The 13,182-nt window shown below is 32.0% G+C and overlaps 3 protein-coding genes across 6 annotated transcripts; 2 read left to right on the plus strand and 1 right to left on the minus strand.

Moving 5' to 3' along the window:
* Positions 1-2,886: 2,886 nt before the first annotated feature.
* On the plus strand, positions 2,887-6,767 carry LOC133829625 (E3 ubiquitin-protein ligase BIG BROTHER). Of its 3 annotated transcripts, none has more exons than XM_062259355.1 (11): positions 2,887-3,028; positions 3,134-3,203; positions 3,351-3,459; positions 3,545-3,597; positions 3,684-3,886; positions 4,707-4,968; positions 5,392-5,432; positions 5,621-5,665; positions 5,996-6,123; positions 6,328-6,436; positions 6,523-6,767. In XM_062259355.1, the coding sequence occupies exons 5-11, from the start codon at positions 3,743-3,745 to the stop codon at positions 6,568-6,570; spliced, it is 777 nt and encodes a 258-aa protein (XP_062115339.1). In that variant the 5' UTR covers positions 2,887-3,028; positions 3,134-3,203; positions 3,351-3,459; positions 3,545-3,597; positions 3,684-3,742; the 3' UTR covers positions 6,571-6,767. The 3 variants fall into 3 exon arrangements, with proteins under 3 accessions (XP_062115339.1, XP_062115337.1, XP_062115340.1); XM_062259353.1 differs by having other exon boundaries at positions 3,687-3,886; XM_062259356.1 differs by having other exon boundaries at positions 3,385-3,459; positions 3,687-3,886.
* Positions 6,768-7,507: 740 nt separating this feature from the next.
* LOC133829624 (uncharacterized) lies at positions 7,508-10,221 on the plus strand. 2 transcript variants are annotated; one of them, XM_062259352.1, is made up of 6 exons: positions 7,508-7,811; positions 7,914-7,966; positions 8,306-8,361; positions 8,465-9,022; positions 9,516-9,735; positions 9,847-10,221. In XM_062259352.1, exons 1-6 carry the CDS (start codon positions 7,664-7,666, stop codon positions 10,012-10,014), a joined length of 1,203 nt encoding a protein of 400 aa, XP_062115336.1. In that variant the 5' UTR covers positions 7,508-7,663; the 3' UTR covers positions 10,015-10,221. The 2 variants fall into 2 exon arrangements, with proteins under 2 accessions (XP_062115336.1, XP_062115335.1); XM_062259351.1 differs by having other exon boundaries at positions 7,509-7,811; positions 9,513-9,735.
* Positions 10,222-10,971: 750 nt separating this feature from the next.
* On the minus strand, positions 10,972-11,852 carry LOC133829626 (uncharacterized). Its single transcript, XM_062259357.1, has 2 exons — positions 11,440-11,852; positions 10,972-11,265 (listed from the first exon to the last, which is right to left on the minus strand). Exons 1-2 carry the CDS (start codon positions 11,646-11,648, stop codon positions 11,262-11,264), a joined length of 213 nt encoding a protein of 70 aa, XP_062115341.1. The 5' UTR covers positions 11,649-11,852; the 3' UTR covers positions 10,972-11,261.
* Between the last annotated feature and the right edge of the window lie 1,330 nt (positions 11,853-13,182).

Consider the following 13,182-nt stretch of genomic DNA (forward strand, 5'->3'; position numbering starts at 1 on the left):
TTGGGAAGAAAAATGTGACTTTTTGGCTTTTGGTGGCTGTGTTGGCAGCTGGTTCAGCTGCCAAGGTGTGGTGGGCCTGATTGGGCCGAAATGGGGCAGCTGGAGGACTTCGGTGGAGTGCTGAGGCAGGTTGGGAAGTTGGCATTTGGGTTGCTTTGGATTGTTATTGGGCCTGGAGCAATTGGCTTGAAGGAAGAGGCAGGCGTGTGGTGATGATGCTATATGCTGAAGTTGGCTGCTGGCCGAGAGAAGAGCTGGCGTGGAGTCAAGCCAGGCGGAGGCATGTGTGGACTGAGGTGATTGGTTAAAGATGAGGAGGCGTGGGACAGCTGGCGACATTGGTGTGGCTGAAGGAGGCATGGGCCAGTTGGGCCGAATGGCTATCTTGTTGTTGGGCCTTTGAGAAAATGCCACTTTTCTTTGTTTCTTTCTTGAAAATGCCACATTTTACCTTTTTTTTTTTTCAGCTTTAAATCTTTTCTAATACCAATCAAATAACATACTCCCTACAAAATAAATCATAAACTAAATTAAAATTAAATATTTTCACTAATAAAATATATCATATAACTTCCATGAAAATATTAATTAAAATTTAATTTACATAACATTTAATTTCAATAAAATCATATTTTTAGCATTCATCTAACAACACTAATTTCAACTAATTAAATTACAACCTAAAACAATAAAATATCTATAAAAATCTAGAAAATTACAATAAAACTAATAAATGCAAAATTACTTAAAAACTTAATAAATAAATTAAAAACTCAAGAACTAAGCAACAATTAGCATATAAAAAGTAGTAAAATAACTCTATTTTGTAGAGTTATCAGGCACACACATGTGTCCAATTTTGTGACTCAATAATATGTTATAAGGTGTGACAAATCACATTTTGTCACATTATTTAATCTAATATTATATTATATGAAATAATATAATAATAAAGGATAAAAGAAAAACAGTTAAGTGAACCACAAATGAGAGAATTTAAGGCAAAGTTCTTGCTGGATTTGCTAAAGATTATGCAGTATCAGGTATAAGTTTACTGTAATATAAGGATCGGATCTGGAATATGATGGACACCAAAATTACATAGAAATTCTGAATGAATCTCATATTACTATCACAATTCAAAAGAGCTTAAAAATGAATAAATTTATCATTGGTTCATACTAAAAAAACTTTAGGGGTGCTTGGTAATAAGTTATATAAATAAATAAATTTTTTTGAGTCAAAGCTAGTTTCATCATCTAAAGACAAGAAAACGTGTTTAATTATGTTTTGGTTCTTCAAAAGTATAAAAAACTTAGGAATACCTAGCAACACAAATTGTTGTGATTAATATCATAAAATGACAATAAGAATATACAATTATGGCTAAGTCCAAAGAGGAATCTCACTTTAAGAAGTTGACTCCAACAGATCTCTTTTAGAATATTAATTGCTTTTCCCACTTTTTAATTTGAGAAAAAAAAAAAGAATTGTCTTGCTTGAGATGCAATATTCTTGACCCTTTTGATAAAATTTTGACTGGCTTTTCTATTTGTTTGATAAATATGCAAACAAAACAAAACAAACATGTCCCTTCTCTCTATTTATCTATGCATGGTATGATATGTTGCTTTATTTATTACTAAATTTAAATAAATAAATAAATAAAGATAAATTCTTTACTTGTAAACAAGGACACCTAGGGTCCCATCCCATCTCATAGGTCATTACTTGCCCTCTACCTCTAATTCTACAATCTCTTTATCAATAATTAGTGGTCCCAATTACACACATTTTTAATGAATAATCTTCTTCCTATCTATTATTACAACGAGAAATGTAATATCATTATTGATGCAATTTAATATTAGTACTTACATATTTGAATTTTATAAGTATTATGATATATAACTAGCCAACTATTAAGTACTACTTCATATAGTATTGAGCACCTTAAAATACAAAATAGCAACAATTTTATTATTATTATTATTCACTAACCAATTTGCTTTGCTTACATATAAGGAAGTGTCATATCGCTATCGCTATTAGGAGAGCACTATAAAGAAGTGTCATATCACTATTGGTGTAATTCAATATCGGATCTCATACATTTAAACTTTTTAAGTATTATAAAGTATAACTAACCAACTATTAAATGTTACTTCATGGGCCCCTTAAAATACAAAATAACATCATTCTTATTCTTATTATAATTATTATTCACTAACCAATTTGCTTTGCTTACACAAAAAGCTTCCATTAATTACAAACCAATTCTTTCAAATTTTCAACCAATATAACTACTACTACTACTACTATGACTTAGTTGGTTTCATTATATTAAAATCAGATAATATATATATATATTATATTATAAAGATTGCTTAAGCTTAAATTCATGGTTTTGTGAGTTTGTGTGTACAATGGGTAAAACAGTACTTAATTGGACCAAAGTTTCAAACTTTTTACTATTACTCTATTTTTTTCATAAAAAGAAACAATTTTTACATTATAATAATATATATATATATATATATATAAAAAAACCAATGTAATTTCTTTGGGTTCTGGTTTTATAGAAGTGTTGGTTTGTTTGTTAGGTTTAGATTAAGAAGAAGATGATGATGATGATGATGATGATGGATAACAGTTGTAGTTGTACGGCCCTGTTTTTTTTTTTACTTTGGACAAAAGATAAGGCTCTTCCTGCTAATTGCGGCTACCACAGTCTTTATTGATTTACCATAGCTTCTTTCTTTCTTTTTCACCTCTAAAACGACGTCGTTCTTCCTCTCTCTCTCTCTCTATATAACATTATATATAGTGAGAAAAATGGATGAGAGAGAGGGAAGGAAAACAGTCAATAAAAATAAGATTTTTTATTTTTTTTATATATATCACTCTCTCTCACACACACTCTTTTTTCTCTCATCAAATTACACTTATAGAGAGAGAAAGAGAAGCTTTTTTTTTTCTTCCATTGATTCAGACTCGCTCTCTCTCTCATCAAGCTTCATCAATTAATGTATGTTCTCTCTCTCTAACTCTTTGAATTGAAATGTTTCATGGAAAACATTTTTTTTTCTTTCCTTATTTTACTTTTTTTTTTTTTTCTGTCACTTTCTCACAGATTTTCTCTCTCGGCAAACTTCCGTGGAAAAGGTGTGAGTAGAGTGTGGCCGTTTTCTCCATTTTTGCAGGTACCGACTCCTCAAATTCATCATCTTTCGTTTGGTTCCTCAGAAAAAAGAAAGAAAGTTTTCATTTTTTTTTTCCCTTCTGTTCTTTTTCTGCCATTATCTTCTTGAAATGTAACTGAAGTTTAAACTTATCTGATTTTACTTTAGCTTAATCAAACGGCGATCTCTCTTCTCAATGCAGCCAAACACTGCTTCAACTCCTAAGATAGAAAAGCAAAAAAAAAAAATCAAGCTTTAGCTAGCTTCAATATTCTTTGTGAGTATAATTTCTTGTACATACACATACACAATACTGATTCTGGTTTAGAAATTGAGCCTTATTTGGTGTGATTATGGTGCAGAAATTGGCCTTTTAACTCAGCTTTTGGAATGAGACCTGAAAAAACCTATAAAGGTTTGAAATTTATGAATTTGGTATATTCCTATAATCTTTTCTTTTAGCTTAACCTAATTTGTGGATTATGATTATTCTCATTGTAGCAGTGTGTTATGGGAATTGAGCTTGAGTAGTAGTGTAAAGTGACCTTATTATTACTGATATGAACGAAGATAGACAAATGGAAGTGCATTACATAGACACTGGCTTTCCTTACACAGCTACTGAAAGCTTCATGGACTTCTTTGAAGGCCTCACACAAGTCCCTCCACTCACCTATCCTCATCCTGGGCTTGTCCACGATCAGGTATGTATGTATATGCATATACATAGATATAGATATAATAGTGAAAAGGGTATTGAGATGTGATGTTTTTTTTGGGTTACGTTTGTTTGTCATGGTTTTGGGGGCAGTGATTAACGATTAAACGAGGTGTTTATGTTTAAAGATTGATGAGGGCAATCAATGCTGGGACATGGGTTGTTGTACTGACGCATTTATTTTGTCCTTTGTAATTTATGGTTAGTATAATAAATATTAAATTGTTTCTTTCTCCTTTGAGACCAGTACTGTTTGGAATAGTTCTGTGTCTGTACGATTAGATTTATTATCTCTCTCTTTTTTTTTAACTAATATTTAATGATTAAATACCCTGTACTAATTGTACCAAGAAAAGACTTACCTATGTTAAAAGTTGTTAAATAAATATGTTTTTGTCCACGTCATTAATTTATTATGTGAAACAAGTTAGTGTTTTTCCTCCATCACTCTCTTTTGTGAGCTGAAAGAAATATAATGTTATGCACTTGACTATAAAGATCGAAGTGTGTGTATGAATATATATATATACAAAGAGTACAACACAGAATATAGGCCCTTTTTATTTTATATTATCTTGCAAAATAGTATTTTTTTTTACAATGTTTTGTAAAATAGCCTTTTTTTCTTCGAGTGTGTTCGATGGAGTTTTGAGTATTTCGGGAGTGAGTGTGGTGTAATAGATAATGGAATAGCATTTTGATAATGGGATTTTGTTTTGGTGTAGTAGTGAATAATGTTCATGGTCTCTCCAATGGTATGTTATGATGAAACTGTTATACTTTGAATCTGCTGTGTGTCTATCCAGGAAAGTTTATACTGGTCAATGAACATGAATTCATACAAATTTGGATTCTCTGGGCCAGGAAGCACTACTACTTCTACTTCTTACTATGGTCATTATGAGGTAAATGATCATTTGCCAAGAATGGATATGAACAGGAGAGCTTGGGAATACCCTTCTATGATGACCACAGAGGAACTTCCAACCACAGACTCAGAACAGTTTGAGGAAGTATCATCAGGAGATGCAGATGCAGCAGCAGTGGCTCATGCTACACCTGAAGAAAGTTAGTCTCAACTCTTCCCCTCTTCTATATCTATTCCTAATTGGTTCTCACTCACTATGCACTTCATGAGCTCTATGTTCCCAATTCCCGGTGATAGTATTTTCTTTCTGTGAACTCAATTATCATGCTTCTAGCACTCAAGTGGGATAAGCTCAAACGATCACGCGTGTGGTTTGTTCCAACAATGTCTGAGGTTTTGACAATTGCTATAACTGGGAGCCTAGTTTCAAAAACTTAAGTTTTCATCTAGTTGAGTGGCAAAGGCCTTTGTTGTGTATCATGCTGAAAGTGTCTTAATTGGTGTGTGATGGGTTGTAGAACCAGAAAGCCTTTATTCCAATTGACTCAATTCCCTGTTATGTTTTTTTTAGTACTAATTCAAATTAAGGTTCTAATGGTAAAATTGTTGTTGTGCTTTTGTAGACATCCCAAATCAACAGAATAATAATGCCAGCTCTTCCCAGGTATGAATCTAGGCTTCTGTAAGCCCACGTGGGATTTCTTGTGTGTGTTTAGTTGACACATACATATATACCTATATATATATTAATTCTACATGTGTGTTTAGTTGACACATATATATGTATATATAAATATTAATTCTGTAGAAGATAAGGCATATTTATAAGCCCTTCTTTATGTCTGGTTGCAGACTGTGTGGCAGGACGGCATAGATCCTGACAACATGACCTACGAGGTTTGCTACATTTGTGTGTAATTCTATTCACAAAATAGTAAAATTATTTAAAGCCTGACTGACAGTTCTATCGTCCTTTCTTTCTTTGTTACTATTCACCAACAATTGAGCTAACATACTCACCACAATCACAATCTGTTCACATAGATACTTACTGAGTATCAGTCTATGAAGAAAGTTTTTAAATTTTTTTTGGTGAATTTGTTAAACTCTTCTTTCTGTCATTGTTTAGCCCAAACCAAGCATATTTAAAAGGAAATTGTCTTGTTCTAGTTCTTTATATTGTTACTTTCTTATTTGACTGTGCATTTTTTCTATGCCTTTGTGTAGGAATTACTTGACTTGGGTGAGACAGTTGGTACTCAAAGCCGAGGTCTTTCGGACGATCTCATTAACTTGCTTCCGACCTCCAAGTACAAGTTTGGAAGTTTTTTCTCAAGAAAAAAATCAGGAGAGAGGTAACACACTGATAAATACTTCATGTACTGTAGTTTGCTTTGATAAGTTCTTAGGTTCGAGTTTCTTTTCGGTACCTATATAACAATTGTTGTAGGTTTTTAGTATCGAAAAATATTGACAATTTCATTGACCTTTTCATATTTCTTTCTTATGAAGCAATTTGATACTTTTCAATCTAATCATTGATAATCTTTGGACAACAGATGTGTGATTTGCCAGATGAGGTACAAAAGAGGGGATAGGCAAATGAAATTACCATGCAAACATTTATATCACAGTGAATGTATCAGCAAATGGCTCAGCATCAACAAGGTTCAACCTTTCTCTCAACCCTTCTTGTTCACTACTCTTTTCCTTAATATTCCCAAAGATTTTTACTTTTTCTTGAATCTGTTTAGGTATGCCCGGTTTGTAACATGGAGGTATTTGGTGAGGAGCTGAGCTGAAGAATTATAAAGCTTCAATTTCCAGCCAAAGAGGAAGAAGAAAACTCAATGTTTTTTCATTTTTCTTTCTAAAAAGTTAGTCTTTTTTTTTAATCTTTGTATACATGATACAGGGTTAGGTAATGAAGGGTAGATAGTCTCTTGTCTTTTTTTCTTAATACAATTAATGTTTAATTACAAATTACTTTTCACTCTAACTTCTGTGTTGATGTGATGATGATGATGATGATGATGATGAGATATGGCCAAAGAAAATAGCATACTTATGAGTATTCATATTGTATTCTAACACTGTTCTTGTAACTTGTTGACTAACTTTTTCATTCGAACCAAGTTTCCCTACAGTTCTAGTGATCAGAAAATTAGTCAAGTATTCATAATGAATTAATCCAACCTCAAATTTTGTGGAAACAAATCATAAATTATTTGGCTTAGCTAAAATCTGAAGTTCCATGATAAGTTATGTCAAGTCAGGTCATTTGTACGGATTCAATAGTTGGTTCAATGATGAAACTGAAAAATCAAAGCTTTTTTTTAACTCTTAATCTATTTACTTATGGTAAAAGTGAAAAAGAAATTATTTTTCATAGAGAAACCAAATCAGATTACCATAATCAGTAATCACTCAATTAGAGTCTACCATACAAAATCTAAAGCAACGATTGTCAAAATCTGTATGAGGATAAGATGGCTTATAAAGTAAAGCAAATAGTGAAAAAAGGTTTCACCTTTGATTAAAACTAATCATGTTCTTCATTGACTTTTTGAAGTACACAAATCTATATAGTGGCATACAATAGTTAAGGTGGTCTTGGTTGTAGAGGATCTTTCTCTCTCCTTGGATCCAATTAAAGAAGTCCCCACTTTCATTTAATAATAATAATAAAAAAAAAACAAATAATAATAAAGAATGTACCATTTCCCAACGGTCAGAAAGAATTGGTAGTAATTAGTAAAGTAAACAACGTTCACCTATCTCTCTGTCTTGTAACCGTTACTTCTTCTCCTTCTTCTTCTTCCTCCAAACCAAACCCCACAATCTCTCTCTCTCTCTCTTTCTTCAGCTCGCTCTCACTCTCTTTCTCTCTCTGTAATGGAACCAGCAAAAATAGACTGGAAAAACATTGAGTCAAAGTTTGTAGAAGATGAGCTTTACGAGCACATAAACGCACCCAAATGGTTCGATTTCTTGTCCCCAAACGACCACCCTGTGGACGATGAGTCTTGGTTTTGCAGACCCGGTAACATTTCTTCTCTTAATCTCTAAAACCCAGTTCAATCTTTTTTTGCAGAAGTGGAAACCATGCCCAAGTTTAGATTTTTAATTTTTTGTTTGTTTTCAGATTGCAACCACCCAAAGACAGCTGAAGATTTTCTCAAATCTACTCCTTCTAAGGTTTGTTTATTGTTTTGGCTTTTCTGGGTTGTCTTTGATTTTAGTCATGGGGTTGAATTTGTTCTGTTCTGTATGCCAAGAAAGTCTGAGAATAGTAGCAAGAAGATCAAGATTTTATGTGTCTTATTAGCAGCTATGGATTTTGTCTCATTTGGGAAAAATTCCATTATGTATTTTGATATTATTTTGTGTGCTTAAGTTGGTTTAGATTGATCAATCCAATCATCGAATGGATGTGGGCAGAGTGAAATTCAACAAAATCTGTACTCCTTATTAGCTTGTGCCAACTTACTATTTTGGTTTTCTGAATTTTTGGTTTAAATTGTTTCATTGGTGAAGCTTGCAATCCCAGCTGGTGTTTCCCAAATCTCTCCACTTGGTGATAGAAGCCAAAGGTACTGTAGAAACATAATTGAATCGACCCTTTTTTTTAGTAACTGCTACTTTCTAATTTAGGTTCAAGTATAGTCTTATAAACAACACTTTCCATTTCAACAGAGAGACCAAGTTGAAGAGAAGAGGGGTAGCTCAAGCTTGGGTAACACCAATTGGTAACTCCAATTTCAATGAGGACAGCGAAAACCACAATCCAAATTTGTCAACTCCTTTAAACAACAACAGCCATGCTAAGGTCATCAAGTCGGCTTTCAAATCAAGCACTGAAAAGAAAGAAGCTGTTGAAGTTCCATTGCAACGGAACAACAATGAGGTGCTGCCACCGAGGCTGAAAAGCACGCTCTCGGCGAGGAACTTGTTCGCAGGACGGGATATTCTGAATCAGATTACTGAGTTCTGCAGTGAATTGAAGAGAATGGCAATAAGAACAAAGGAGAGAGATAGTGTGAGGAAGAGTGTTGAGAGTGTGAAGGAAAATGTGGTGATGGAGGGAAAGATTAAAGGTGAGGTCTTGGTTGAGTTGGATTGGAAAGGGAAGGAGAGGAAGCCATTGCTTGATGGAGTTAAAGATAAACCTCATGAGATGGAGAGAGGCATTCTTAAAGAGAAGCCACTAGAGATGGAGAGGAGCATTCTCAAGGAGAAGCCAAGAAGGAAAAAGTAAGTCCATTTTTCGAGCTAAAAAAATGCTTCACCATTTTGTCTACTCTGTTTACTTCACATTGTGGATAATTCAATACCTTAAAGATTCTTCGGATCTGTAATCTAATGAAATCATCATCTAGTTAGTTTCACTTCATGCTGTAAAGCTAAGCCTATGCACACTGGATTCATAAGCTACACACCATTAGTGTTCATTAGCTCCTTTGTGCATAATGGAATTTCGGTAAGACTGTAGACTAGATTAAACAAATTAGAGTAGCTCAAATGGTCTGGCTTGGGATTTGCTCTCACGAAGTCTAAGGTTCGAGTCATTTATGAGAGCCTAGTTTCAAAAGAAAATTATGGTATGTATGCATGTATATATTGATAAGATTGTGATTGTGTGAACTCTAGAGTCTAGACTATTCAAATTACCTATAGATTAGTTCGAATGTATCCTAATGAGAATGAAAGGCTTTAGGTAAAGTTTCATAACTATTTTGTGCAGAAGAAACGATGAGACAGAGAACACGCCTATCTCCAAGACTAAGAACTTGGTCTTAGAGAATGTAAAACGCAAAGGCGAGGATAACTTGTTTCAAATCCGAACAAATCCTCCCTCTCCTCAATGCTTTTCTGCCACAAGGGGTGGAGGAGCTGCCGGGAAGACTGCTACTACCACCACCACCACCACCCCCACCCCTTCAAAGCTTTCCAAATCCAAACTCATGGTATGTAACCAACCCTTCAAGCTAATATCAAATTTTCATCAAGTGAGGAGATATACCGTCTTTGGTTTTGGCCTGATTATGTTTTATTATCTGTTTTTCATGAACTTTTAGGAGAGGGGAATCCTTCAAGAACAGAATAAGCAAGTATTATTAGTAGCAAAGGAGGAGTCCATGGAGAAAAACAAAACCGCTTCTTCTATTGTTGATGCAAAAGAAGCAAAGACTTTGGATGTATTTTGGTTTCTGAAGCCTTGCACACTATCCACCTACGGTGCTTAAAATTATTTTACCTTACATCATTACAATTTACAAATCCATTCTTTCATTTATTTCTTAATAAAGTTATCTGCCCCATCAGATTCATTCTTTCTCATACATCATACCCTTTAGTATTCTTTCTTTCTTTCATTCATTCATTATTCTTGTTGTTGTTGATAAAACTGTAAGTAAAAATTCATTATCTATGAATAAAAAAGTATTCTTTTTTTGTTCTTGTCTCTCCATTCCAACTGTGAACTAGTTATTTTCCTTTGCTACTTTTTCAGTATTTTTTATCACAAGCTGAACATTAATGTCAATTTCAACCATAAAAGCGCTGAAAGAAAGAAAATTCATCATAATCTATATTGGCAAAAAAAGTTCAATACTTTACAGCGCAAAATTTGGTTTTACATAATAAAGTCTGTTTTCTTTAGCTACTTTTTCAGTCCTTTTTTATCCTTAGGAATGAGAAACACAAAAGTAGTTGGCACTAATGTAAATTAGCTAATATAATATGCTATTATCAAAGATCACAACTTTACACAGAAAATTTTGGTTTCACAGAACAAAACTGTAAATTCACAAGTGCTTATAGGTACATAGATTCAATCTTCAATGGATTGCAAACACATCACAGATGAATTTTGGGTTATTCTATTTCTAAAGATCCTCATTTGTGAAAACATCTGTTCTTAACTACTATACTATCCATGCCAAGAAAAGTACATATATATATATATATAGAGAGAGAAAGAGAGAGAGAGAGAGAGAGAGAGAGAGAGAGAGAGTTATGTTATGATTTCATCATCCTTTTGTCTCTTCCTTTATATATTATATATATCAATTTCTCTCCACTGTCCTCCTTCAGCTCATTTCAGATAAAGATAAAGCAGCCAACAGCTGTTTATCATAAATATCATTATTTTATTTGGAATGAGAAAAGGATAGCTTAGAAGAAGCAACAAAGAGGGAAAAAAAATCCAAATCTGGGAAAACTAAACCAGATAAATACATTGAAACAGCTAAGCTACTAAGTTCAACGTTTGAGCTTTACATTCATGAAAGTAAAAATTCTAAAATCTAATATTCAAAAGTAAAGTACATTAGCTCTTTTGTACATACATATGTAAAAAAAAGCCTCATTCTTTACTTCGTTTCACTCTCACTCCTTCTTCTTTGTTCAATCTTCAACTGTGTGACATCTCATGGTTTGATGATAAACACAGAAAACCAAAAACAAAGTTTCTAACTTTATACAAACCAGATTACCTAAAATTTCACATAACAAAAAACGACAATTGCAGCCGACACAAGAAGAAGAAGACCACACTCCTCCACACCATTATTATTAACAACAAAATTAAACCAAAACAAATTGAAAATTGAGGTGTATTTACAAAAGGGTACGATTGAAAATTTGTTGTGTTGTGTTGTGTTGCCTACCTTCTTCTTGTTCTTGGGCCACAGAGGACCCAAGATAAGATCCAGGACCATATACGGCGAGCTCGAGGGAAGAGCCTATCGGTGTAAGGCCTGGACTCTCTCAAAGCATCTTCCACGGTCTCCACGAAGAGGTTGACGTTTCTGGGCGGAGGAATATAGAGAGTCAAAGGGATTGCAGAGAAAGCCGCCGTGAAAAAGAACTGCAGCATGGTTTTGAGTCTTGAGTCGAGTTGGAGATGATGAACCCAGATGAGATCACAAGGTGTTTGTTAATATAGCTGAGAGAAAAGGGCTTGTTGTTGTTGTAATATAGAGAAAGAGAAAGAGAAAATGAAGAGAAAAGGTTCTGGAAAATACAAGACACAGAGAATCGGGGCTCGGACTCGAAGATGTATATGCGGTATTACCGGTTGGTGGATTAGCATGGTCTTATGACGTTGAAAGATTTGTTTTTTTTTTTTCATTAATTTACACTCAAAACTTTACTATCTAATATTTTTTTTATAAATAAAATCATATAACTTTTGGGAAATTATTACACAGGGTATCAATTTTGTGTTTTTGATAAGTACAGATTTTATAATAAAAAAAAATCATACCACGGTGTATAGTATAATTATAGTAATTATCTTACTAATTTTATCAAAATTAGAGTTTAAATAGTTAATTGTATTGCGTTCGTTATATTTTTTTTATACTATTGTAAAACAAAATTTTTAAATTTTTTTAAAGTTGAGTGGGATATCTCCTATAATTATGATATACACCATCATATAAACAATAATTTCTAACATTGCTGTCATTAAAATCTCTCTATAATATTTATATATTTAATTTTTTAAAAGGTTTATTTTATAAATCTCCCATTTTGATTAAATAAAAAAAAGATTTTCTTTTTTCAAAATACATATTTTTATTTTGTAAATTTTATTGTGTTACTTTTTATTTTAAGTAAGTATAATTTTTATTTTAAGAAGTATAATTTTATTTTTCAAAATTACGGTTATTATATTTTCTCAATTTCATGATATGGTCCTCAAAATTTGATATTTTTTCTTCATTTATTTACACTCAAAACTTACCATCTAATATTTACATTTTTTTAATGAGTTTCCAAATCTCCCATTTTGATTTAATAAAAAATAAAATTTTATGATGTTGTTTAGTAACACTTAAAAAATAGTTTTTATTTAATTGATTAAAAATTTGACAATTAAACATAAAGTAATGTTTGGTAATTTTATTTTTATTTATTATTTTTAAAATTTTTATTAAATTTTGAAAATATAATTTTTTTACTTTTAAATTTTTTTCAAACAGTTTACAACTTTTCGTTTATTTTTTTCTTCTCTTATTCAAATCAACACCTTGTTTTATATTGTTAAAAAAAATAAAATAAAAGTTATCAAAAACATTTATTAATTTTTTTAAAAACAAAAAATAAAAATAGTTACCAAATATATTTTTATTTTTAAAAATAAAGAGACAAAAATAAAAATAATATTTTAATTTTTGTGTTTAAAAATTTTAAAAACCAAAATTTTACCTAACACAATATATTGCTGAGGTTGAAAGTTTGAATCTTTAGTTCTAAATAAATAAATAAAAGTGAGTTTTTACTATAAATCTATAGGGGAAAAAACTTTTGGATTTGGATTTACTCGGTAAATTATATAGATATATATATATCTAAATTTAGGTAATGTAATTTGTTTATTTTCCAAAATTTCTAGTATTTTTATT

The sequence above is a fragment of the Humulus lupulus genome, chromosome 4, assembly GCF_963169125.1.
Source record: "Humulus lupulus chromosome 4, drHumLupu1.1, whole genome shotgun sequence".
NCBI classification, from domain to species: Eukaryota; Viridiplantae; Streptophyta; class Magnoliopsida; order Rosales; family Cannabaceae; genus Humulus; species Humulus lupulus.

What these genes read in the sequence shown, in the direction of transcription:
- LOC133829625 (XM_062259355.1), top strand. Translation starts at nt 3,743, where the DNA reads ATGAACGAAGATAGACAAATGGAAGTGCATTACATAGACACTGGCTTT. An exon ending in ATAATGCCAGCTCTTCCCAG is followed by an intron (nt 5,433 to 5,620) that starts GTATGAATCTAG and finishes GTCTGGTTGCAG; the next exon opens with ACTGTGTGGCAGGACGGCAT. An exon ending in AATGGCTCAGCATCAACAAG is followed by an intron (nt 6,437 to 6,522) that starts GTTCAACCTTTC and finishes GAATCTGTTTAG; the next exon opens with GTATGCCCGGTTTGTAACAT.
- LOC133829624 (XM_062259351.1), top strand. Translation starts at nt 7,664, where the DNA reads ATGGAACCAGCAAAAATAGACTGGAAAAACATTGAGTCAAAGTTTGTA. An exon ending in CTTGGTGATAGAAGCCAAAG is followed by an intron (nt 8,362 to 8,464) that starts GTACTGTAGAAA and finishes CCATTTCAACAG; the next exon opens with AGAGACCAAGTTGAAGAGAA. An exon ending in GAGAAGCCAAGAAGGAAAAA is followed by an intron (nt 9,023 to 9,512) that starts GTAAGTCCATTT and finishes TATTTTGTGCAG; the next exon opens with AAGAAACGATGAGACAGAGA.
- LOC133829626 (XM_062259357.1), bottom strand. Translation starts at nt 11,648, where the DNA reads ATGCTGCAGTTCTTTTTCACGGCGGCTTTCTCTGCAATCCCTTTGACT.